At 43.3% G+C, this 27,346-nt stretch overlaps 1 protein-coding gene across 1 annotated transcript; it reads left to right on the top strand.

Moving 5' to 3' along the window:
• Window positions 1-1,857: 1,857 nt before the first annotated feature.
• On the top strand, window positions 1,858-27,346 carry CD59 (CD59 molecule (CD59 blood group)). Its single transcript, XM_089684610.1, has 4 exons — window positions 1,858-1,941; window positions 19,194-19,268; window positions 21,884-21,988; window positions 24,787-27,346. The coding sequence occupies exons 2-4, from the start codon at window positions 19,199-19,201 to the stop codon at window positions 24,975-24,977; spliced, it is 366 nt and encodes a 121-aa protein (XP_089540736.1). The 5' UTR covers window positions 1,858-1,941; window positions 19,194-19,198; the 3' UTR covers window positions 24,978-27,346.

Here is a 27,346-nt window from a genome sequence, read left to right as displayed (position 1 = left end):
ACAGTGTTTGTCAGAAAATCACTACGGTCCATTTAACATGATTTCCTATGGGACACGTTCACATCTCCGTGTTTTCACCCGGTGCGTTTTTTGGAAAGGGTCAGGAACTTTTTTTAACGCAAAAAGTTGCATTTTGGTTCTATAGACTTCAATGGAAATGCTGCAGGGAAGCATGTAGTGCATTTTTGCTGTGTTTTTGATGCGTGTTGCATTTTAAATCTGCCTAGCAACAAGAAAAAAATAAACTAACAAAAAACTCCCTAAAAAGCGCAAGTGCAAAAATGTAATGCAAAATGCACTGCGGAAACGGATCAAACGCAAACTGCATAGGTGTGCACCTAGCCTTAAGCCGGCCACAGACAGATCGAAAATTTGGATCCATCTATGGGCAGGCTGGCTGTACTAAAGGTGATTTATCAAAAGAGAGGACCCGTGTTAGCAGAGGGGTTGGATATGTACTGGGGGGGGGGCGCTTTGGGAGGGGAAAGGACTTGTGCTAGTAGGCAGGTGGGGGGGGGGATATATGCAGGGGGGCTCTTTGTCAGGGGAAAGGACTTGTGCTAGTAGGGAGGTTGGGGGGTGGTGGATATATGCAGGGGGGCTCTTTGTCAGGAGAAAGGACTTGTGCTAGTAGGGAGGTTGGGGGGTGGATATATGCAGGGGGGCTCTTTGTCAAGGGAAAGGATTTGTGCTAGTAGAGAGGTTGGAGGGGTGGATATATGCAGGGGGGCTCTTTGTCAGGGGAAAGGACTTGTGCTAGTATGGAGGTTGGGGGGGGGGGTGGTGGATATATGCAGGGGGGGCTCTTTGTCAGGGGAAAGGACTTGTGCTAGTAGGGAGGTTGGGGGGTAGTGGATATATGCAGGGGGGGGGCTCTTTGTCAGGGAAAAGGACTTGTGCTAGTAGGGGGGGTGGATATATGCAGGGGGGGGCTCTTTGTCTGGGAAAGGACTTGTGCTAGTAGTAGGGAGGTTGGAGGGGGGGAGGGGGTTGGATATGTGCACAGGGGGGGTGCTTTGGGAGGGGAAAGGGCTTGTGCTAGTAGGGAGGTTAAGGGGGTGGATATATGCGGGGGGGGGGGCTCTTTGTCAGGGGGAGGACTTGTGCTAGTAGGGAGGTTGGGGGGTGGGTTGCAGGGAGAAGACCCCCACCTGCTGTCACAAGGAAGGGGCAGATCATGGGGGGGGGGAGGTGTTGGCTGCACAACATGTCACACATTCCACCTTAAATATGAGTGGAACATGTACCAGGTTAAGAAAGGTAAACTTCTCCTTTTAAAAAAGTTCAGCATGCTGCATTTTTCTGTGCCAGAACGCACTGCAAATGCACACAAATGTCAACAAACGTACAAATGCAACCTAGTAAAAAAATGAACTGAAAAAAAAATCCACTGCACACTAAAAACACACTGAAAATGCACTGAAAACATACTGATGTACAAAAGCACAGGCAGAAACCCTCTGTAAAGGCAGAGATTGTGGTGTCGACAAGCCCTTAGACACGATTATAAACATTCCTCATGTTTTGTTTTTTTAGCAGAATATATATATATCTTTATTTCATTTTCATAACAGAATAAACATCATTACACTAGAGTTTCATAACTATCACACCTACCATAGAAATTCCATAGACAAGGTCCAAGTATTCATAAAGGAAGACAACCTAACAAAATATCTTAGTATAGCATTAAGAAGCATAAACCGCTATAAGAAAAACAAAACAACAAACAAAAGGAACAAACAAAGCATAGTGCTTGCTCCATAACAGAGGAAGGACACAAACTGCGAACATTATAGATTGCTCTTCTGTACCTTGCAGTTTGGTACATAAGGGGTAAACCATAAGCCCCTCCCATCACAGCAGGGTGGGGCCTAGGCTCCAGATTAGGACTTGTGTTAGCAGTTTGCAGTCTACAGTCATCTGACAGCACAGTGGTTGGTGAGTTCTCCTCCTGTGTTATTATGGTGTGTTATGTTTGATGAGCTGTGGAATCTGCTGGATGGTGCTCTCCTGTCTTTGTAGGGGCAGATCCTGGGCTCAGGGCATTGTATGGTGTGTCCTCTGTAGACGAGGAGCAAACAAAAGCGCCCCCTCCTAGAGCTCTCACTATCTGCGTATAGACATACAGAGCTGACGGTGGGGGGAGGGGGTACATGCATTATTTGTAATTGCACTTCTAGGGATTCTAGCCTGGCGTTTGTATATTATTCAGTGCCAGTATGGTTTGCTGGGTGTGTTCATTTTATATTCAGGATCCTTGTGCTGTTTTATTTCAAGGGCAGTCAAACATTCTGCCGACCTTTAGGCGGTTTTACTGGCTATTCTAATGTTAAGGCATGCTGGGACTTGTGGTTGTGCAGTTAAGTTTATATTTGTGTCAAAAGAAGGTATTTCATCTGTGTTTTTGAAGCCTCAGGCCTCATTCACATCTCACAATTTTGGGATCATGGGCAGGGGTGAACTGACCATTTGGAAACTCGGGCACTGCCCAGGATCAGTAGGGGGCCCCATGAGATGCCCCTTTTTCATAGGCTTTTTTGAGTTTGGGCAAGGACACAGGGGCCCCATGATCCCCTATTGCCCGGGGACCCCATGACTTGTCAGTCCGCCCCTGATCATGGGTAATACACAGCAAAATATCAACTTTTAAAAGCCTGCCACGCTTGTCACCCAAAAAGAAGCAGGAGCTTCATAAACATGCATAGAGCAGCCCACGAAGTGAATGTCCTGCTCTATGTGCCACACGTGAAATCGCTCAACAAAATTGCTTGCGGGAGCACTTGTTCATGCTACATGAAAGTGTGACTGCAGCCTCACAAACATCGGTCAACGCTCAGTCAATTATGTGCGTTGCAATGACCAGCGTTGTTAAGCTGGGCATGTTTGCGTTGCTTCGTGCCAGAGTTTATCCGACGTGTTAAGCTGGCATTACCGCAGCCCAAATTTCATGTCGATGTAACTGTACTCCAAACATGCCACAAATGCCCTATGGGTGCTTAGAAAGCATTACTAGGCGAGATGAGAATCTATACATTATAAAACAAACACAGAAGACGTTTGGAAAGTGTTCTTTAATGCAACGCAAAAATACATCAATAATGCATCTAAACGCAATAGGCGTGTTAATGGGTGCCCATAATATCTACATTTTCAAAGCTTGTCTAAAGAAACCCTAATAGCAGGAATACATGGTTAGAAAAACTAAAGCCAGCCACAGATGGTTTGAATTTGAGCCATGTATGGGCCGTGTGAATGTATCTACGTTGATCCATCAGTTTGGGTACAACCAGCCTGCCGGATATCATATGCGATTATCACTAGTGGCTGTAATTGCTGCTAGCAACAATCCCTGTTTTCTGCCAGCAGGATGGCTTCCACCTCTGGGGGAACACTGTGTTGATGGTGGATTCCATTGAATTTATTTCTTGCAACCTGTGTTTGCAAGAAAGAAATTCAAACCATCTATTGAAGGGGTCTCCAGACTTTCTAAACAAAGGGCCAATTTACTGTCCTTCCGATTTTTAGGGGGGTCAGACTGGCTAGTGGGAGTTGAAAATGTTCTGGTGTCCGTGGGAGGAATGGTGCCCCATTGCTGGTGTCAGTGGGAGGAATGGTGCCCCATTGCTGGTGTCAGTGGGAGGAATGGTGCCCCATTGCTGGTGTCAGTGGGTGGAATGGTGCCCCATTGCTGGTGTCAGTGGCAGCCAAGGGCTGGCTAAAGGCAAGAAAAGGGCTGCACTTTGGAGACCACTAGTCTATTGTCTGCCTTATGATCAGTCGGCCAACTCCCAATAAAACGCCATTCCCTGGTTGAAATTGAGGCCTACGTAAAGCAATTGAAAAATGTAATTCCACAAACTATCAATTTTGTATGCAGTGTTGACGTCTTACCATACATGTGGAAGTGATGTAGTGTGCGTGTGACCCTTTAGCCATGATATAATATAATTTAAAACAAGATAGATATATAAAAATCACAATTGCCATATATTTTTGGTATGATTGCTTTTATTAACCATAATAAATATATGCGTATTTTTGATCATGCTTCTTTTGGCATTTTCAGAATAATTAGCTTTTGATATTTCAAATTTGCGTTTCCGAAACTTCTTTCTTGAACAAACGTCCAGGTTGTCTTCATTTTTCGGTAGTGCTTTACCAACTTTTTTAACTGATGACTTTCATACCAATGCATAGGAAAAAGTTTGTTCACATGTGACACAAGATACTTTTGTTTTCATACTGTTCAGCTAGTATTTTTTGTTCCTAAAATCGGTAGCATGGTCTTTGATAGAAAATTGTATCATCGTTAACCAAATTAAAATTTTTCTAACTGTGTATAAGGGATAAATTGCACACAGAATCCTAGGGTGAGGCTGCACTGGCTATTCTCACTGCTGCTGAGAGATTAACTGTGCTTTGGCATTGGCAGTCCTCGTATCAGAGACCCATTGATTTAAAAAATGTGACAAGTATTTAAGCCTTTCAATAGCCAAGAGATCTGATTACTAGTATAAATATCTAGACTAATGCAGGCCATAGACGGGCCGTTTATCGGCCAAATTTTAGTCCGCACGAAAAATCGGTCGGTGCCGATGCTGCCACCAGCCGTTTTTCATGGATTTTCCAGCATGACCAATAAAAATAAATGAGAAGATCCGTGAAAAACGGCCGACGGGCTGGCCCCACTAATGGCATGAATATTGGCCGATTTTTCGTGCGGACACAAATTCGGCCGATAAACGACCCGTCTATGGCCTGCATAAGCCCTGGTTCATACTGATGCCATTTGACAGTTTCAAATCGCATGACAAGTCGCACCCTATGGCTAGTATTACAGTAACATGTTATACCCTAAATATGGGTGTAACCTGTTACAAAATGTGAACTTATCTTCTAAGCTCAGTGGTGTGCATGGAGCTTTAAAGCAGAACTCCACCCAAAAGGGGAAGTTCCACTTTAAGGAGTGGTCCCCCACTCCCCCAGGAAGAATTGGCACATTTGGGGAGCAGGGGGAGAGGGAGTACCCGATTTTGACAGGTACCCGCTTCTACTCTGACCGCCTAGGCGATTGGAAGCGGAATTTCTCCTCCACTCCCCGCCCCCAGTCTTCTGGGACATATGACAGGACCATTTACAGTCCCTGCTCCTGGCTATGAGACCACAAGCTGTCACAGCCCAGTGCCCACACAGGTTTCTGTGGCTACTGGCTTTTGTTTTCAGATTAGACTGGAGCTCTGCTTTAAAGTGACACTAAACTCTGGTTTAACCCATTCTTGATGAAGTGTAAAACAAATCCTAACACCTGAACACAATTTTACAACTTTGGCATGTGTTAGGTACGGTTTTACTATCATTGCAACTGCTTGGTGGATTATACCTTGTTTTTAAGGAAAAATTGGGCTCTCATTTCAATTGGTTGTGAATGGTGTGTGTTTTATTATTTAAGCTGTATTTTTTGCTGTTACCATGTACCACCAAAGAACAACCCAAAATAAATTCCTACTCCTGACAATCAAGCGCTTGTACCCCTAGTATAGAAATAATAGTACCCCTAGCCTAGAAATAAAAGAGAGAGCTATAGATATAGATAGAGGTGTGTGTGTGTATGTATATGTATGTGTATGTGTGTATATATATATATATATATATATATATATATAAAATTTATTCTCTCAGTGACAGATTACTGGCAATTTTGGTTTGTACGAGACCCAAGGATCTCACTGGAGGCCCGGTCTCTGTGTTGGGAGGGTGTACAGTTGAAGGCAAGGGGTTACAAAAACAAAATTATTTTAGTATATTTTCTTAAAGTATAGACATAACCATCCTCTTTTGCTCACCCCTAAAATGGGACTATGGGATTTATGATGTGCATAGAACAGGATGAAGGATGGCAGATAAACACTATAAGAAACGATTTTGTGAAAAATCGGTTACAAGATCATTTTAACCACTTGCCTACCGGGCACTTATACCCCCTTCCTGCCCAGGCCAATTTTCAGCTTTCAGCGTGGTCATGCAACACTGCACCCATATGACATTTTTATCATTTTATTCACACAAATAGAGCTTTCTTTTGGTTGTATGTACTCGCCGCTGGGTGTTTTTTTTTGCGCTACAAACTAAAGAGCAAAAATTTTAAAAAAAAAACCTTTCTTTTCTTTGTTTCTATTATGAAATTTTGCAAACAGTAATTTTTTCTCCTTCACTGATCTGCGTTGATGTGGCTGCACTGATAGGCAGCACTGACGGGCACAGGTGGGCGGCACTTTTGGGTGACACTGCTGGGCACCGATCATCAGGGAACTGATCATCAGTGCTGATCCCTCTGACAATTGCCGGTTATCGGCAGTACTTTCCTCATGCTGTGACAGCGTGAGGAAAAGGCAATTGGCAACTGCATTTACCGGTGTTCTGCTGTGTCATTGGACACAGCTGATCACGTGGTAAAAGGCTCCTGTGATTGGCCTTTTACCACATCACGTGATCAGCTGTGTCCTTTGGGACACAGCGTTCACGGAGATCGCCAGGGGTGCGCAGGAGAGCGTGTTCTGGGAAGACGTCATATGATGCCCTCCCAGAACCGGCCGGTTGCAATGAAGCCGTCATTCAGCTATCTGTGGATAAGTAGTGGATTTTTTTGTTTTCCTTGGGTTTCTTTCCCATGAGCTGGGCTTTGCCTGCCTCCACTTGCTCAGCAAGTACTGCTTCACTTATTCAGACTGGACACAGATATAGCCCGCTCTCCTGTATGGGTGGTCAGATGTCCATTTTCACCAGATCTGTTACGATCTGCTGGATGGAAGGGGAACGAATCCGATTGTATGTATTGGAGTGGATGCCTGTTGACATCTGCTGCTGCATAGAGAAGAATGGAGGTGCCGATTGGGTCTGTCTGAAAAAACAGTCAGGCAGATCCAATTTGGCATGTTTGTGTGAAAGGGGCCTAAGAATACAATTTACTGCCACTTTAAGCCATGCATACCTAGATCTCTAAATCTAACGGATGCCTCCATCTGCACTAAGGCCTCTTTCACACTGTCTGGGGGGCAGTAAAAACGGGCAGCTTAGCCGCTGTTTTACCACCCACCAGAATTTTACCATTACTGCCTGACTGGGTTACCTGCATGCCACACCCGCAGCAATTTTAACTCTGAGTGCAGTATTGGACAGGTCATCAATGGGGCTGCATTGTGATGGGAAACCAAATGCTTGTCTCACTGCTGTGGCATGATCCCACAATGTAAAATTGCCATTCACCAATTATAAGAAAAAGTAAAAATAGAAACTGTCAGGAGGTGGCAATAGAGCATCTGGAATGCTTGCCAACCGTTGCTATTCCACCCTTTGAAAAGTGATTTCAGAGGGTGGTAAGCCTTACCGCCTGTTGGAAAAAGCACTAACTGAGTAGATGGGCCACTTCCAGCCCACCAGACTCTCGTATTATTATAACAGCCAGCTTGCCTGACTATCAGAATGCCCAAAGAGTGCCTGTATCTAACTGGACTGACCACCCTACCAGCCATTTTTCACCCGGATACTTCGACAAAAGTTGATTTTAATGTTCAACATTTGTTGATCTGGCTCTTGTAGATGGAGATACCCATGGAACGAACCTCAGACAAATTATCATGTATGTGAAAAAGACCTATGCGCTAAATGCATACAAAAATTACAAAAAACAACACAAGTGAATAAATAAGTGAAATATAGCCAAATGAAACACTGCTGCCACCTTAAGATGAAATAAATCGTATAAACAATAAATGAATCCTAAGTGATTCAGTGGCGCTGTGAACAAAAATCAATCTTAAAGTGGCAAAAATTAATAAATAAGCCACTGATAAAATTAAAGTCCATAAATTCATTCCAACATGATAATGTTCTATTTACTTCCCAAAACCGAAATCACCACGTGTTCAAGAAAAAACGTTCCCTTTTCTGGGTGTGCACTCACCAAATTTCCATGCCTCCCACTCTCATGGTCAGCATATATCACTTTGAAAAACTCCAAATGGGAAGGGAATGCGACAATATCATCATATCCACAATCCTTGCCCCTCTCCCCCAAATGCAATGGCCATGAAATAGTAAAAGATAAAAACTCCAATGGTGCAGTGCAAATGGCACCTTTTATTAAATGACTGCAGACAGCAACTCACAAGATAACTGATAAAAACACGCCTGTAGGTAATGTGTGGCAGTGTGATGGATTGCAAGCAATGCTCTCACCAATGCCGGATCCCAAACAATCGCACTGTCGCATCACTTCCAGTTCTGGTCCCAGACGTCACTTCCGGTCGCCGCACAGCCTCACCCTGATGCATTTCATCACTTCCGACTTAGTCATAGGGATGGCTGTGCAGTGCGGCACTCCCCATCCCATCACTGGCATTGGTCAGTCACTGCCCCAAGAGAAGTTGGTCCAAATCCAACCACTTAAAGATATATTCACCCATCAATCCGAGGGAAAAAAACTCCTCACTAACAAAAATGTCAGCCATGGGAGGAAATAACTCAATATATCCCAATCAATACATATTAAAAAATACTATCAAACATTTACACATCAATATACCACATAAATCATTATGATATAATGGTTCAACCATAAATTTATACAATTATATATAAAACATTACGAATGAGGAAAATGGACTAGAACAAATGGATTAAATAGAAATTATATAAACTTTAATCAGCTTGAAATTCCCCTGGATGGTGTGTCTATAGATTGCTAATAAAGCAATTAATGTTCAATTCAATGTTAAGTTTCCCTAGTGTTAAGGATTGAATCAGATAAATCCACTTAGTTTCCCTCCTGGAGAGGTCCCTCACTCTTAGACCCCATCCAGCATGGTGAAACCCAATCCACTCCCCAAAAAGTCAATTTAGAAGGATCTTTCCCATGATATTGTGAGAAGTGTTCTGACACACTATGGTAGCTATATCCCTTTTTTTTTTTTTTTGGTTAATGTGTTCGGCTATTTTTGCTTTCAAAGGACCTTTGGTATGGCACAGCATACATTACATGTCTGGTGTCACATGTGATGAACTCAAGAAGAAGGAAGATTCATGTTTAGTTGCATTGATTGCAGTGCAGCCACCTCCTACATTTTTTTTTTTTTTTTTTTTTTTTTTTTTTTTTTTTTTTTTTTTTTTTTTTTACATGCTATAAAGCCTTTTTCTCTGAGAGAGCAATGACATTTTCTTTGTGGTATCCAAAATATTTTTAACTACCATCTCCCCAAAATTGCGTGCCCTTCTATACACAAATCTAGGTAAGTTAGGCAAAACTGGTCCCAGTGTTTTATCCATCAGCAATACGTGCCAATGCTGTTGTATGATGGATTGTACTTCCCTATACTGACAATGATAATCAGAAATTAAATTCCATTGTTTCCTATCACCTTGCTCTTTAATTTTGTCTAGTAAGCACATCTCCCAAGGTATTGATTTTAAAACCTCTCACCTAGCTTTTATCTATCCTATCTTGGGAATATCCCTTTTTGTACGAATCTATCCTTAACCCCCCTGGCGGTATTCCCGAGTGTAGCTCGGGGTAAAGTTTCAGCACCACAAGCGGTAACCCCGAGCTACACTCAGGAATACCCTGCAACGCTGCTCTGGGATCTGTTCTTCTCTTACCTTGTCCTGCGATCCCGCGATGTCCCTCCTGCAGTGTCCCCTGCAATATCCTCTGGCGGATGCCGGCATCTGTCTTCTGGGTTCCGTCCCCTGCGACGTCAGGACGTACGGGGGACGGAACTGGCGGGAAAATTGAAAGATGTAAAAGGGACATTCACTAAAATCGCATAGTAAAACATTACTGTATCAAACCATTTCACATACATTTTGTCCCGAGTGCTTTGTCCAGCGCCCCGCCTTCATTTTTACTGTTCTTTCTGCCTTGAAACTGCAAAATGTCCATGGCGTCCAAAAAGCGTCCCTTTTATGTCAAAAGCGGTTTTAGACCGGCTAGAGAACAGCGATAGTAAATTAGAACCACTTGCAGTATTGAGTGATAATGATTTGTGGGGGAAATTCGTCATCAGACACTGAAAACGATTTTGCGACTTTGCTCAGTGATGTGCGAACTTGGCGCTATATTTCAAATGTCCGTGTTTTTTGTTTGATTACATTATTTAATTTTATTATAATATTTTTTATGATTATTTATTAAATTATAATTTATGATTTCATGTTTCAAATTTTAACATACCTGGGATGTTTACTAGACTCTCTTGTTCGGACAGATTTCAGTGAGTTATTCCTAAAAATTACAGGCCTACAATAAAAAAAAATACATATTTCCAAAATATGTGCTTTGAGCACAGAAATATGAACATAATCAGACCGCTAGGGAGGTTAACCCCTTTGCGCCGGCCGCACGCAGATGTGCGGCCTCCCGGCGTCTGGGCCTAGACGCCGAGCGGCCGCACATTTGCGTCCATGGAACTAAATACATATGTGCTGAGAGCGCGCGCCCTGCGCGCTCCCCGCACACATGTGTAGTACTCACGGAAAGGTCCCGCTCCGCTCTTTCGAACGGGACCTTTCCCGATCATGTGACCGCCGTGACGCGTCATCACGGCGGTCACATGATTCCTAAACCACGCCCCCACCGCCCCGCCTCCCGACGTCAGAATCTCTTAAAGGGCCGGGAGGCGTCGGCGGGAAGGGGTTAATAATGTTGGATTGTAAAATAAAACCACTATAAGCACAGTTCCTCCTAAGTCTCATAAACTGTCCACGAGGAATGTTTTTCAACCATAGTGGATGGTGTCCACTCCTCATTGACAGATAACTATTTCTGTCAGTTGGTTTGAAAAACACCTTAGTAGTAAGTATACCCTTCTGCTTCTCAATGGTAACCTCCAAAAAGTTGATCGAATTATCATATATGGCCATTTTTAGGCTGGTACCAAGGAGCCGTTTAACCGTTTGTTGGCGATCACTTTGTTTCCATAGCATTGAGCTTGTCGTGTTACAAATGAGACCAGCGCTATTTCAGCAGCAAGGGACCAGTAATGTACTGTGATGTAGCCGATCGCCTTCTTGTGGCACGAACATAGCGTTCTAATGTGATAGAAGCCATGAATGTCTATCTAAACCCAGAAACAAAAATGTTGTTCATACATTGCAGATGACCAATCCTAGAATGTGGTGGCTGGGGTGTGTGTTTTTTTTTTTTTTTTTTGGTTTTTTTTTTTTAAATTAACTTCATGATCCTGCCATTAACGCACATCCTGCCCTAAGGTAACAATGTTGACTCGCAGTCGGCTCCCTTTTACTCACACGAAAAACTTTGAGCTGCAAGAGAGGCCTGCGCATGTGTGGGTGGGGAGGGAGGCTGGGAGTGCTCGTTCATTGGTTTGCGAGGTCACACATCTGCGGAACAGACTGGGGTGGACAATGGTATCAGCAGATTTATTAATACTGGAAAGTGCAGAATCTAAAGCAGCTCATCAAAGAAACCAATCAGCTTCCAGGTTTTATTGTCGCAGCTTTATTGAACAAGCTGAAGTTAGAAGCTGATTGGCTACCATGCACAGCTGCATCGGATTCTGAATGCTCCAGTTTAAGTAAACCTCTCATATAGTAACATTGTAGTCTGATCGTGTTTTTGGAGAGGACATGTCTGGCCACACCTAGTGTATCTGTTGACAGCTTAACACTTCCGTGGGTGTCTCCCTGTTTACAGGGATTCCTGAGGTCTACCACCTCAACAAGGCCCTGTGAGAGCTGAGGCCAATGCTTAAAGTGAAGGGAACACAAAATCCTCAAACAATTAAAGGTCCCCCATACCTGTGACATGGCGGTCACCCAATCCAATCATCTCCATTTTATAGACCCATTACAATCTGACTGACTGTACAATAGTTGTACGATCAATTTTACATAATATATGGACCTATACTATCCAGTCAAGGAGGCCCTTGCACTACATTTGTTGGTAGATCTAAAGAGACCTTACAATCCGATTCCAACTTATGCTGTGAGGTTATCTGTTGGTTATCTGTACTGCTGGTCACTGGTAAACTCTGGTGAACTCTGTCAATGTTTTAAAAGCAAACCATGTCCTAAAACAGCAATTGCACTTAAGCCCGTTTCCCACCGGTGCATTTTTACCTCGCAAGAAAAATGTTTCCCTTTTAAATCCTATGGGACTCTTCACACCACTGCACTGCGGGTGCGTTTTGAAAAGTCCTCCATGCTGCATCTTTGGTGCAGTTTTAAAACCGCATTTAAAAAAAAAAATGCAGCTCCCCATTGAAATTAAAGGAAAAACTGAAACTAATGCACTGTTCTGCATTTTTTTTTTGGTGCATTTTTGTCCATTTTTCAAAGGTGCAAGCCACCATAAAACACACCAGAAACGCATCTGAAACACCGCAAAATCACGGCAAAAATGCGTATACATTTATACCACGATTTTGCTACAGAGCAGTGTGAAAGGGCCCTTAGTCACATGACATTAGTGATCAATCGCTGCCAAGTGTTTTATAGTCATGAGATCACATGTGCAAATGTAGCTCCACCTGAAGGAAACCTGCTGGGACCAACAAAAAATATCTAGATGGATTGCTGAACTTCTTAAAAAGTGTGTGTGTAAAAGATGGGGATCCAATTCCCCTTCCATCCATTCACAGAGCTGTCATCCGCTCTCTCAGCGGAGGGATCCCCCGCTGAGTCAGCGGATCCGCTAAACGGGTCCATCCTCAGTGAAAAAGCCCTTACCCCTGCGCATCCCCGTGCACGCAAACATGGGCAGTGCAGGTAAATCTGGCCCTTGCATGGGTGCATGCTTTGTTCGGCCTTGTTTTACACGGGTGTACCAATGTGCTTGTGGTGTGAATGGGCCTTTTTAGGCTAGGTTCACGCCTCTGCGTGTTGCTATTGATGCATTTTTCTGGTTCATTTTGTATTTTTGAACATAGGTTTTTTTACGTGTTTTGGCACATTATTGATGCGTTTTGTGTAAATTTTTTTTTTTTTTTTTTTTTTTTTTTTTTGTCAGTAGGACAGTATTGACTGATGTGATTTTAGATGGGTGTGACTTTGGATGGATACCACTTCGATGCAACTTTGGCGCTATTTGTGCCAGAGAGTGTAAAGTCTCACTACACAAACAGAAGTAAATAATAGTAAACCTCCTGCGCTTATATGGACGTCCCTGATTCCAAGCCGCTCTCACCCGACCCAATTGGTGTGTGCAAATCAATAAAAATTGTGAAGCGCAAACAGAACTGTCATACCCCCTTCTCTTTTTTTTTTTTTTTTTTTTTTCTCTCCCCCCTAATAGGAAAGTATGACAGTTCTGTTCTTGTGGTAGTCAAGTTGCACCAAAGTCGCACCCATCCAGAGTTGCTTTCCTATTGGCAAAATTGGAAAAGGGTCTGACAGACCCTTTTCAGAAATACAGTGGCTGAAAAAAACACATAGATGTGGAAGTGTCCTATAGGAATCCATCTTAAACAGACTGGCGTGTTTGTGTGAACCAGGCCTTGCTGTTGTGGAGTCTGCGTGGGATATTTATATGACTTCACAGAGGGAGTCTTCCTATCACAGAGCTCCACCTGGGCTACAGTGGGCTCCTCCCTTGTGTTTACAGAGATCGTTGGCCCTCCCCCCCCCCCCCCCCCCCCCCCCAGTTTTTGAAAGGTGTGGGGTGTTTTTTTGGTTTTTTTTAAATGTTCTGCATTGACCATTGTGTCTGTGATCAGTGAAGCCCCTGTATCAGGGTGACATATAATGCCTGTCAGATTGGCCCTGCTAACAGCAATGAAGGGATTGCTTTGCCTTCAGCGTTATGATACAGATTTGATGTTGACTGTTGTGTTGCATTCAGAGTGTGCAAGCCTAAAAATAGAGATTATAATATATTGAAGTTTGGCAGCCATTAGATGTGGGTGGCTGCATTAGTTTCCTTCTCTTCCTTTTTTTTTTTTTTTTTTTTTCTTGGGGGTTCCCCTTTTAATTTTTACTGGGTGATTGTGCCACTAACATACTTCCTGTGTTAGAGTGACAACACTCACTCGTATGTATGTGACCGCTCTGGTCTGGTCATTGCTCATTACAGCCCTGCATTGTTGCTGACCTGGCTTGCTTGACCCTTCTCTCCTACCTTCTTCATTTCCCATCTGGACTGTCTGATTAAAGTAATTGTAAAGGTAACTTTTTTTTTTTTTTGGTCAAACTTCTCTGCTCTGTGTAGTTGTTTTGCAGAGAGCAGCACTCGATCCTCCTCTTCTTGAGTCCTCCTTCGACGCTCCTGGATCCTTCTCCCCTGCTGAGTGCCCCCCATAGCAAGCCACTTTCTATGGGTGCACTTATGCATGCTCACTCAACTGTGTCCCCCCCAACCCCCCCACTGGCTGTGATTCACAGCAGCAGGAGGGAGAGAGCTGGGAGAGCTGCTGCTCTCTTGCACATCACTGGATCGAGATCGGGCTCAGGTAAGTATAGGGGGAGGAGCTACCTGCAGAAGGGTGTGTGTGTTGTTTTTTTTTTGTTTTTTTTTATTGCATGAAGGTAGAAACCTTCAGCCTTTACAACCACGTTAATCTCTGCTTGCCAAAACCCCTGCCTGAACTCGACTACTTTCTCCTCCAATACAGACTGCCTGGCTTCCTGCCAGACCCATTTCTTGATCCCAGTTACCCTCTACCTTCTGCCTCAGCACCATATTCTCCTTGTCTCCACTATCCCCATCCCTTGGTGCTGCAACCTGGCATTAGCACGCAGCAAAACCCATCTTTGCCATCAGAAACACTGGTTGCCTTCGGCTGAAGATTAAACTTTGTGCCTCAGATGAGCCTTTGTCACCTGCCAGAGGGTGATGAAGTCCTAACCATCTATGAAGGAGCAGCACTGTCACCCTAGCCTAGGCTGAAGCCCAGTCAATTATCTCCACCACTAGATGGCAGGATCATTCAACACTGTGAGCCTAGGCTATCAGAGCCCCGCCTCCTGGGCGTGTCACAAAATGATGCGAAGAGCAGTGCCAGGCAATTACCGATGGCCATTGGTACATGAGTTTCGATTCTTGGCCAGAAGGAAATATTTTTTGCTCAGTCTTTTTGGATTGATTTGAAGATATTGGCTTGCCGACTGTGTAACCCACAGATTCACGTGAAGTGCGAATGTCCTTGATGGATCTATAAGATTCATACATGTTGTACTTGCAGACATTTGCATCCATGGAGTTGACAAATAGAAAAAAGAGATTAGTCTTTCTATATGGAGAGCTTTTAAAATCTTAAACACATGGGGAGTGGAGGGAGTCTGTTGTGGTCAAGATTGGTGCTTGCTTTTGTTTCCGATTGTTTAGTGTGTGTGGTCCTCCCGTCATGCAGGCTTCTCCATCTTCTGCATCCTTGTTGAATTTGCTTTCAACATGTTGCAGCAATATGTGCATTCAGTTACTATAGAGAAGAGCTTGTCAAGGTGGCTTGCATGACCACTGCATAAGCCGGTGCTTGTAAGGCCTCATGCACACTGGCCATGAAGAAAGCAAGAAAAAAAAAGCTGCCTATGATTTAAGTGAAAAATGAGCAGAAGGGAATATTTTGGGGAAGAAAAGGTCTATAAAAGCATGTCTTGTGCGATACAAGCCACTATGAGCGTTTTTTTTTTGGTTTTTTTTTTTTTTTTTTTTTTAACACGTTTTCTGCCAGAGGTTCTGGAATTTTTCTAGCCGTCCAGTGTGCATGGAGCCTAAAGAGAAAGTCCATTCAAAAGTGATATTTCAGATGTAGGCCCGGGTAGTTTGGCTCGCATTTTTTGTCCCTTTTTTTTTTTTTTTTTTTTTTTTTTTTTTTTTTTTACCACTTGGACTCTGGAAAATAATTCTACTTCTGAAAATACCCCGCTATTGCTTCACCTTTCGGCTTTGTCCCTCCATAGGTAAGTGAAAAATAGGCAGGGAATGTGTGTGTTTTTTTTTTTTTTTGTTTAGCCAGGACCTGAAACCTAAAATGGTCTTTCTGCACAAGATACTCTAGTTGGATCTTGAGAAATGGAAGTAGGAGTTGCTGGGCTCTCTTCTTTCCACACATGTGCATTGCTGCCCCTTTCGTTTTCCTATGGGGAGCTGCTCCTCGTGGTGACATACTGCAGAGCACAGTTCTCCCCATAGGAATGAATGGAACAGCAGCATGCATGCATGTGCCAGAGATAGGATTTTCTGTTCTTCCATCTCTGACTGTGGATTATTTGTTCATGTACAAAGAAGGGTTTAAAGCCGTATTAAACCCAAAACTAAAAATGTATTCTATTGCAGCCTAACAATCACTGGATGTCGTGGCTGCATTAGTTTTCTTCCTTTTTTTTCCCCCCATGGTGATCTGGGCAGTAGCACACCTTCTGTATTAGACTGCCCCCACTCTGGATGAAGGAGCACAGGGGCAATTTCTGGACAGCAGAATTGTCAGTTGGAGGGGATTAGAGGTGTGTAAAATGGATTAGCAGATTTCAATGCACTAACAAATTAAAGCTAAATTCCTGCTCACACTTCATAATCTGTTACAGAAAATAGTGGGTTTTTTTTTTCTTTTTTGTAAAAATTCAAAGTGGGTGGGCAATCATGATGTCAATCAAAGTAATTACTACGGAAATAAATTTAGATATACATGACTGATAAAAGCAAGATGAGTGATAAGCGACAAAACTAATGTGTAATGCTGGCTGCAGTGTAACAGTGAGGAAGGAAACATATGGTGAGCGAGTGTATGAGAGGTGTAAGACTGCACCTAGTGGTAGAAAACATGGAAAGACATCTAGGTCTCAAAGTCAAAAATGGCCTAAGACAGTCTAAAGTGCTGCCAGGTACTCATCAGCACACCCCGCAAGAAGTGGTGGGCTTTGCTGTGGGCCGGCTCCCAGGTTGCAGCCCTCAGACACACCTTTGCAGTTGACCAAGGAAAGAACCAGAACGAAGTACCAAATCAGAAAGGGGACAGGTTAAAGGTCAGGTCAGGCAGCGGTCCGCTCAGATATAGAGCCTAAATTGATAGCCAAAGAGAAACTCAAGACACGAACAAACTAGGAACACGACCTGTGGCTCAGGCACTGGATGGCACTCTGAGCACTGTTTGGAGAGGTAGGTTGGCTTGGAAGTGATGCCTATACCTTCCAGTCCTGTGTAGTAAGGAGGTAAGACCAGATCAGATGTTTATAGAGCTGCAAGTGGCAAAGCAGCCTTCCATGTTTGAGCAACCTTCAAGTCGCAGAATAGCCTTGCTGCTGATCTGAGGAACCACAAGTACCAGAAAAGCTGTGATGCTGATCTGTGACCGTAAGGCTCCTGGTGGGAAGTTTAGGTGTTAGACTGGGTCAGCAGCACTTTGGGGAGTAGGGTGAATAATTTAAAAGACCATTGTACAAAAGGTACAATTGTTCTTTCAGCTTACAATAATTGATGAAATAAACAACGCAAAACTATAGTGAATAAATAGGTCGCATAATCTTGGCCTGGACGGGATTGTTATTCACAAAGATGTACAGTGGGTCAACAGATGTACAGTTGCAAGAAAAAGTATGTGAACCCCTTGGGATTACGTTGAGTTTTGCATGAATTGGGCATAAAATGTGCTCTGAACGTCATCTAAGTCACAACAATAGAAGAACACGTAAACATTCACAGTGCAGGGAGGAAAAAGTATGTGAGGCCCTAGCTTAATGACTTCTCCCAGAGCTAATTTGAGCCAACCTTGACTCCAATCAGTGTGATGATATTGGATGTGTTGCTGACAGCTGTCCTGCCCTTAAAAAACACACACCTGTTTTGGGTTTACTGGTTTCAAGAAGCACTGTCTGATGTGAACCATGCCTCGCAGAAAAGAGCTCTCAGAAGACCTACGATCAAGAATTGTTGACTTGCACGAAGCTGGAAAGGGTTACAAAAGTATCTCCAAAAGCCTTGATGTTCATGTGTCCACGGTAAGACAGACTGTCTACAAATGGAGAAAGTTTAGCACTGTTGCTACTCTCCCTAGGCGTGGTCGTCCTGTAAAAATGACTGCAAGAGCACAGCGCAGAATGCTGCATGAGGTAAAGAAGAATCCCAGAGTGTCAGCTAAAGACCTACAGAAATCTCTGGCACATGCTAACATTTTTGTTGACACATCTACAATAAGGAAAACATTAAACAAGAATGGAGTACATGGGAGGACACCACGGAGGAAGCCATTGCTGTCCAAAAAGAATATTGCAGCACGTTTGAAGTTTGCAAAAGAGCACCTGGATGTTCCACAGCACTACTGGCAAAATATACTGTGGACAGATGAAACCAAGATTGAGTTGTTTGGAAGAACACACAACACTATGTGTGGAGAAAAAAAGGCACAGCATACCAACATCAAAACCTCATCCCCACTGTAAAACATGGCGGAGGGAGCATCATGGTTTGGGGCTGCTTTGCTGCCTCAGGGTCTGGACGGATTATTGACATTGATGGGAAAATGAATTTCAGAGTTTATCAAGACATTTTGCAGGAAAACGTACGACCATCTGTCCACCAACTGAAGCTCCGCAGAGGATGGGTGATGCAACAGGACAATGACCCAAAGCATACAAGTAATTCAACAAAACAATGGCTGCAACAGCACAGAATACGCCTTCTGGAGTGGCCCAGTCAGAGTCCTGACCTCAACCTGATTGAAATGCTGTGGCATGACCTTAAGAGAGCGATTCACACCAGACATCCCAAGAATATTGCTACACTGAAACAGTTTTGTGAAGAGGAGTGGTCCAAAATTACTCCAGATCGTTGTGCAGGTCTGATCTGCAACTACAGGAAACGTTTGGTTGAGGTTATTGCTGCCAAAGGAGGGTCAACCAGTTATTAAGTCCAAAGGTTCACATACTTTTTCCTCCCTGCACTGTGAATGTTTACATGTTATGTGCAATTAAACCATGGCAACATCTAATGTTTGTGTAGTATTATGTTCAGCAGACTGTGTTCTTCTATTGTTGTGACTTAGATGACGTTCAGAGCACATTTTATGCCCAATTCATGCAAAACCCACGTAATCCCAACGGGTTCACATACTTTTTCTTGCAACTGTATGTTGAGGTGCAAGGCCAGACCTGGTAGTTTTGGGTGTTTCCTCACCAGCTTTGCATGTTCTAGCGTCTCTTGATATGTTACATTTTATGACACATTCTGGGTCTTTCTTTTAAAGGAGCCATGAACAGCCCTGCAGTGTATCGTCTTGCTCTTCCTCTTGGCTTGCTCTTGTTGGTACTCTGTTCCACAGGTAAGTGTAACTTATTTCAGTTCTTCTTTCTAATTCGTGTTCTTGGGCATTCAGTGGCAGACAGATAAGTCAGTACAATCCTCAAGTCCTTCTTTATTCCACATTTATGTTGAGGGAGATGTGGGTGATGAGACCTGGGGAGGGGAAGGGGGGAGTTGGAAAGTGCGCTCTGGGGAGGGAAAGGAGGAAGCGTTTGCCTAGAAGAGTGCTTGGGATGAGGGGTACTTGGGCACTGTGAAGATGAATCTAGGACATCTGGCACCTGGAGGTTTCTTTCAAAGGTACGGTGAGCCTTTAGGTTCAAGTTTTAAATAGGGCTTACGGTAAGACTACCGTCTCTGTAAGCTGTTGGGCTGGTGACCCAGGTGGATTTTATTAGAAGGGAAAGTGTTGGGATCTGTATCTCCAGCATGGGAATCTTCACTAGTAATCCAGAGACAAGGCAGTGGCATCAAAATTGCAAAACTGCAGGCTCTGAAAAGTACTGACCCCTTACATTTATTATAAGCCTTGATGGACACCTAGTAGTCTGAAGCTGAAAGCTCCAAAAATGCTCAACAACTAAAATTCCATGCTTTTCAATTGTGCTTGTTCACACGAGTGCTCACGTGCCTGTAGCTCGATGCCTGAAACTCAAAAAGGTACATGAGCTACTTCTGAGGCAGAATGGGGTGGTGTTAGACTTTTTTTTTTTTTTTTTTATGTGAATGCCTGAGAACCACCCAGAAATTAGCATTGTCATGCCTAAGTAACCATCTCCTCTCCCCTCCTTCTGGTAATCCATTGACTTTCCATTGACTGAAAAAAGTTTGAAGAAAGTAGCACAAAAACACTCCAAATTCTCTTGTAAGTGGTCTTGCTTAGGTGTGAATGCAACCTAAAGGCAGGGGATTGCAGCACCATGTTCTGTTACTTTAAAATTCTGTTATTTCAAGCAAAGTGGCTTTAGAGACCATTTTGGTCAGTTTGCCATAAAAAGATCTCGCTTTGTCTTTTGCCGAGCTGACTTTTCTCTGAGAAATCATCCCAGCAACAAGGCCTGACCTTTTGCCTTGATGAGCAGACACTGCATTACTCATTGACTTTGCACTTCTAAAAAAATAACATTTTTAAAGGGCACTTGACAGGCAGTGAGGAGGCAATATGTTGCCATTTCACCCCTAAAAGCCTGCAATACCACGCCGCAAGTGCTTGCAATGCACAGGGTTGCGGGGAAGTTGTGGTGCTGCACCCTCCAGGTAAATAGGTGGTTTGCAGTGGGTAATACTGATATTGGGTGGGGGGGGGCTAATGTTTTTCCAGTGTACATACACCCCCCACATACACCCCCACACTACCTATGCTGTCTAACCTGTGTATAAAATAAAAAAGATCTCTATATAAGATCTGTATACATAACTATTTTTTTAGTTCACTCCGATCCAGTTACATGATCTCCTGTGTCAGTGAGCATTGGCTGCAGGGGTGAGGAGAGAACACTCATCAATGGGTGGGAATTCCAGGTGCGGTGACGCCACCCATAAGATACCATGTCCCATCTGTTGTCGGTGCTCCCTCCTTTCCCCTGCAGCCGCTCCCTGACACGGGGATCACATGACCGTAGGGAACTAAAAATAGAAAAGTGTGTGTATGTAAATATAACTAACTTGTAACTTTACACTGGTAAAGTTAGCTGTGTAAACTCACAATAAATATGTGAATTTTTTTTGTGTTTGTTTGCATTAGCATTTTGCAGCGTTTAGCAGTGCTTTTTGCGTTTTTTTGTTTTTTTTTTTTTTTTTTTCCCTTTTTTCTTTCTTTGGTCAAATAAAGTCCAAAAACGAGGGTTTGTGGCGTTTTACTACATTTTGCCGCATTTTCAGCATTAGAGCGTTTTTACAGCTAAAACAAACTGCTCTAGAAACCCACTAGTTCTAGGGGAGGGGGGGGGGGGGGGTTTCCATCCAAAAAACATCCCTGCCACCGCTGATAATGGCTGGTCTATGGGAGCTTATGGGTGATGTACCAGCTTCTGGAATTCCTAGCTGCTGCTGAGCGCTCCAAGACGCAAGACAGCTGGAGCTACAGGATTGCATGAGCAGACTTAAAGGATAACTTTACCTTTTTAGTAAAAAATAATGCACATATTATATATATTTAGTTTTTTTTTTTTTTTTTTTTGCAGGTTAAAAAAAATGTGCATTTATTTTTGTCTGCAGGAGCCTGTAAATCATTGCATCAGCAGATCGCTGGTGCCATGCAGGTCTCCTACAGATCTGTAAATATCCATACAGGATGAACGAGCGAGCAGATATACTGACAGGAAGAGAGAATGAACTACAAACAGCCGCAAAGGCTATTGGGACTAGTAGTCTCATTTACAGAAATCTGTGAATGAGGGATGCAGCCGGGTGGGTGGAGCCCACAGCTAAGTGTGGCGTGTTTTTTGTTTTTATTTTACGGCTAGCGGTTGGGGGGGGGGGGAAGAGAAGATTCCCCCGCTGGGTTAAAAACCAGTGATAATGAAAGTTGATTCAAATATGGACCTAATAAGTATTTTAATATATACGTAAAATTAAATGACCTGGTGTCGTGTATCTATCACACTCTGTTACTCTTTTTTTGCTTTTGTACAGGACATGCTATCGAATGTTACTCGTGTAGCCGGAGCAAAGAAGCGTGTACAACCAAAGAAACGTGTAGTGGTGGGAAAAATGCTTGTATAAGGATTATCGAACAAGGTAGACATCTTCCTTTTTTTTTTTTTCTTTCCCCCCCCCCCCCCCATTTTGTTTTTTTTTGGTTTTTTTGTTTTTTTACTTGCACAGCATCAACAAATTTGCACTATGCCTATTATTATAGCAGCACTAAACCCTCCCATTCTTTACAGTCAATGAAGCTGCCATCTTTGTCTCATCTGTTTCATCTGCAGTTACCATGGTGCCGCACATGTGATCATTTGACACCAGCCATTCAGTGGCTTGACTGTTTGACAGTTCAATTGAGAACACAAGCAACCATGACGTATATCATTAGTGGCATGCCTTGACTGTAACTGTTTTGATAAACCATTCAATTGATGGGTTTAGTTCTGCTTTAAGTGCCAACGTGTCTGCATCCATAAATCCCTGACACGTCACAATATAGAGAAACGGTATAATTTTTTTTTTTTTTTTTTTCTTAGAAAAAGTATACATTTTCTTATTAATAGCAGCTCTTGAGCTCTAGTATAATGACTTTGCCTTGGCTGAGATGTCATCCGTCTGCTGCAGCATTTCCTTAGTCTCTTCTCCCCTGTGATTAGGCAGCATCTTTTGTAATTTTTTGGCAAAGAGATGGCAGCAGAGACTGGTTTGTGTCGGATATTTACAAGAGCAGCATTCACACCAGGAATTATATGATGATGTTCATTCTAAGCCGGCATCTCCGTTCAGGTAGTAAATGCCTGGATGTAGCCGGAATAAAGATGTCTCCATCCTTCAAATCAAAGCAGTTGAAGCCCATAAGGCTTCTTTACTTAAAGGTGAGTACACAACCTGCTATCCATAGTTAAGATGCTGATGTCTGGACCTGAAGTCTGGCAAAGAACTGGGTCTTGAGGACAACGCTGGATCCTGCAACAGGTAAGTGTCTGTATTTGTAGCTTCTGATTTTTACAGGGTAAAGATCCTCTTTTTAAGATTTGAGAATATTCCCCTAAAAATTCAGGTAATAATAACTTCAATTATTCAGTCACATGCAGGATAAATGAGTAAACGGGGATATGCATTTCATGCGATTTGGATAATTTAAAGTGAACCTTCACACTGTTTGGGTAGAGTTTGACATGCATCTAAATCTCCCTTTCCTCTGAAACCTGATCAGCGTTCGGGTTGTGCTTCAGAGGCTACTGGTAGGTGGTGAGGAAGTGATGATGCGCAATCACTCAAACCACAAGCCTAGTATAAAAAGCAACCTAGGAAGCCACAAAGCTAAAACAGGAGGCTGTATTGGTGAGCTAGGAAATACGGAGTGTCAACTGTGTGCAAAAGGTGCATAAATCACAAAATTCGCCTGACTGGAATAACAAATCCATTTGGAAAGTGAATGTATACTCTATATGGCAGGGGTGGCTAACCTGTGGCTCTCCAGCTGTTGTGGAACTACATTTCCCATGAGGCATTGCAAAGATGGGAAGTTACTGACTTGCAGAGGCATGATGGAACTTGTAGTCCTGCAGCAGCTGGAGAGCCGCAGGTTGGCCACCCCTGCTATATGGCCAGACTTGTGTGGATCATCACACCTAATCTATAGCCAAACCTATGTGGACACCCCTCCAAATTCAAGTGTTGCTAGTGAAGGGTGTTGTTAATGCTACACATATACTAAGACATTGTGGGCAACCTATGGCAACAGTTTGGGGAAGGTCCTTCTCTGCTCCAGCATGATGGTGCACCTGTACACAATGCCGGTCACGTAAAGACATGGTTTAATAGTGTGGTGTGAGCAGGGCTGCTGTTAGAAATCACAGGGCCCCATGCAGCCAACCTGAGAGGGCCCCACCACCACAAAAAAAAACGGTTTACTATGCTTCTGTTATGAATGGACACAGTGATCGATTAGAACCGATCACTCACTGTGTTAATTCAGGAAAGGTGGGGCCTGGTAAATGTGACATATTTACCAGACCCTTCCTCCACTCTCCATCCTGAAGAAGCCTATTGAGTGCTTGCAGCTGCTGGTGGGTAAGCTGGCAACACTACTGGGGTAGGGGCCGACAGGTGAACAGGGAGGGGGATCAGCACGACGGGAGGGGGGGGAGGCAATTACTTGAACCGATCCCCTGTATGGCTCTTCTCTCTGCAGCCAGCAGGACGGAGAGGAGAAGCCGGCTTTCAGCTGCTGCAGAGAGCCATACAGGGGATTGGTTCCTGTAATCCCCCCCCCCCTCCATTGTGCTGAACTACCTCCTTGCCTTAATCTGATTCACCCAGCTGCCAGGGCCCCCCTGCTGGGCTGGGCCCATACAGAAGGACAGGTGGTACCCCCTTATCCACGGCCCTGGATGTGAAGAACTTGAGTGGCCTAAAAGGAGTCCTGACCTAAACAATGGTTTACGCCTTGACCGAATGGGAATGCTAACTAGGAGCCAGGTCTTCTCATCTAAAATTAGTATCTGATTGGGGACGGGAAGGTGGCAACTCCATGTTCGTGCCCATAGTTTAGGATGTCTAACAAGCTCATATAGGTGTGATACCAGGGTGTCCACAAACTCTTGGCCACTTTCTGTGAGCAACATTTTGGCTTGGGAAAGCCGCAAAACTCAACTGTGGCAGGCAGCGATAAAGGGACAACGAGGGGAGAATGTATGTTCTGGCCAGCAGCAATAAAGGGACAATGAGGGGAGAATGTATGTTCTGGCCAGCAGCAATAAAGGGACAATGAGGGGAGAATGTATGTTCTGGCCAGCAGCAATAAAGGGACAACTGAGTCCTTGTCAGTGCAGCTAGGTAAGATTTTACCTTAACTGTGGTTTTCTTTTTTTTGTCTTGTTTTGTAGGTTCGACTATATATGCATGTCACGATTACGACAGATGCAGTATTAAGACTGTAACTTCTGATTACCAGTTGGGTCCAAACCTTGAGGTCAAGTGCTGCCAGAATAAGCTCTGCAACAAAGGCTTCACTGGCCTTCCAGCCTCCAGCCTCATCCTTGTCTTAGCTGCTGCTCTCCTCCTCTTGTTTTACTGATCATCTGGACTGTTTGATGATTTTCTCAAGCTCAACTAATTATGCTGATTGGATGTAACTTTGTATTTTGGGGATCTACTGTGATTAAAGGATCTGTTTATGCAAATATTGATATTTGAGTTGTTGGGGAATATTGGTGAGTTACATAGCTCATCGATGTCTTAGGAATCCAACAGCAAAGGTTTTATGGCAAGGAACTAAGTCCACTTATGAGGAATCGTAACCTGGAAATTTTTTAGGGGGAGATGTATATATTAAATTTCACATTACAGACAATATATGAGCTGTAAAACTGTGTCAGTGTGTGTTTGGGGGGGGGGGGGGGGAGCTTTTGCCAGTGGATTAACCAACATTTCAACTAAATATATGTAACTCAAATACTAGTTTTGTGTGGGTTGTCCACTAAAGTGAGATTGGTGCCAGGAATTCTTCTCCTCTTACTGGTCTACCATCCATAGTATCTCTGAACAGAGCAGCTTGTACTACACTCGACAGCCAATCAAGCTTTTAAAGATTTGGTTGTGTAGGAGAGTGGAAAACCTCTTCTCTTCTTACATTGCTGGATGCAGTCGTTGTCCCCATTGGAGAGGGTTAATGTCCATTCTTGTCCCTTGTCATAGGGAGGGATCAGAAAAATGGGAAGTGATGGTATAAGGGATTGCCCAATTAGCATTTCATGCATAGTCTACTTTAAGGTGACCTTTATGGCTAATGATAAGTGTGGCCACAGCCAAGAGGAATAATTTCCATGGTGTCAGCTTAACAAAGGAGAAAAGTAACCTCTACAGTGGGAGTCTTCAGTGGTTGGCCTGTTTTTTCACAACTGGCCAACCATCTTTGCAACTGCAATTTCTTTCCGACTGTTGAGTAGCTTCACAAGCAATGTATGAAACCATGTGGGTTTTTTTGTTTTCTTTTTTCAGTGCACTATTTTTAAAGGCTCTGCCCTACATATTTAAACAGCAAAGATCCCCAACAAAAATGCAAAGTTTGCAGCATCTAAGTAAGCATGATTATTGCTAAACTTCTATTACTACAATGACCATGCCAAATCTTGCTGTGAGTGGAAATTCCTTTTTAAAATGCAAGATATTTTTTGTAATAATTATTAAGCGGGCATATTACTAATTGCATAACGTTCAGGCGCAATACTTTTAAGAGCTGCAGGTTTCTGCTAATCGGCTCCGTTGTCTCTTGAAATAGGTGCAGGTTACTCCTTGGCAGCAGATTTCTATATTTCTATGTTGCTGTTGGCTGTATCCGTTTACAACAGCTAGTGTAACCATTTGCAACCTTTAAGAGGTAGAAAAATTCAGCTGCATCATAGAGAATGGCCCAGGAACCATCCAGAGACACTTAGCTGAAAGTTCGCAAGATCTGCTATGTACAGGAGAGCGTCTATAAAAGGTGTTGTGAAAGTGTGAAACAAAATGAAATGTCTTCAGAGTTTTTTTTTGCTGCTTTTAAAATAAGAAAGGCAAATTTAATAAATAACGTTGTTTTGCATATACTGCTAGGTTTTTTTGGGGTTTTGTTTGGGGGGGGGGGTTGCCACATTTTAAAGATTGAGCTGCTATGTCTGCTGCTGTTGGATTTGTTATTTGGTTATTTCTCTTATCCATGATCCAGCCTTCTCCAGCTTGTGGATTTCTAGCTGGTATGATTTTCATCCCATCCCTGACATATAGATTTGATGATGGCTGCTTTTATTTAGTAAAATGTTCTTTCCTCTGCCCTCCCCAGATACCTCCATAGCTGTGATCTGTTGGCATTGCGGGAGGTTAATACAAGCTGCTGTACCTGTCACAGGCATTCTTCAAAAGTACTGACTATACCCACCCTGCTCCATTCATAGAAGCTGTACTGTCTTTTTTCTCATAATGAAAAGCTTTGTATGAATGGAGGAGGCTGAACTTTCATTGATCCTCCCGTCCTCCATTCACAGAGCACTTTTCACTGTGGGAAGCGATTAGTACAAAATATGAATGGAGGAGGGGGTGGAAAGGATGGGCATAGTCCACACTCTTGACATGTGCCTAAGACAGGCCTGCAGCAGTGGAGGATCACATCTGCAGGGGTGCTGGGGAGGCAAAGGAATGAACATTTCCCAAAACAGAGCAGTCACCAGCACAAGGGACACTTCATTTTTGCTGATTTTTTGCTTTTTTTTTTTTTTTAAGAATTTTTGACAAAATGTAAGCTTTAAATTCATCAAGCCAATGACCGTTTTTCACCTGCTATTGAATTTGATTGCCTTTGAGAAAGCTTGCAGTTAAGAAGTGAAATGGTAGTTGACCGGGTGGATTTTAACCGTTTTTAAAATATGCTGTTTTATTGCTACAGATTAAATAAAGAACGGATGAAGCCGA

This window comes from Staurois parvus, unplaced genomic scaffold (assembly GCF_062004578.1).
Source record: "Staurois parvus isolate SC_StPar_1 unplaced genomic scaffold, SC_StPar_1.0 ptg000350l, whole genome shotgun sequence".
NCBI classification, from domain to species: Eukaryota; Metazoa; Chordata; class Amphibia; order Anura; family Ranidae; genus Staurois; species Staurois parvus.
Note: the sequence above shows the minus strand (reverse complement) of the source record. Positions and strands in the feature narration are given on the sequence as shown.

Coding starts and splice junctions, on each gene's coding strand:
- CD59 (XM_089684610.1), top strand. CDS start 19,199: ATGAACAGCCCTGCAGTGTATCGTCTTGCTCTTCCTCTTGGCTTGCTC. Junction 19,269..21,883: donor GTTGGTACTCTGTTCCACAG/GTAAGTGTAACT, acceptor GCTTTTGTACAG/GACATGCTATCGAATGTTAC. Junction 21,989..24,786: donor TATAAGGATTATCGAACAAG/GTAGACATCTTC, acceptor CTTGTTTTGTAG/GTTCGACTATATATGCATGT.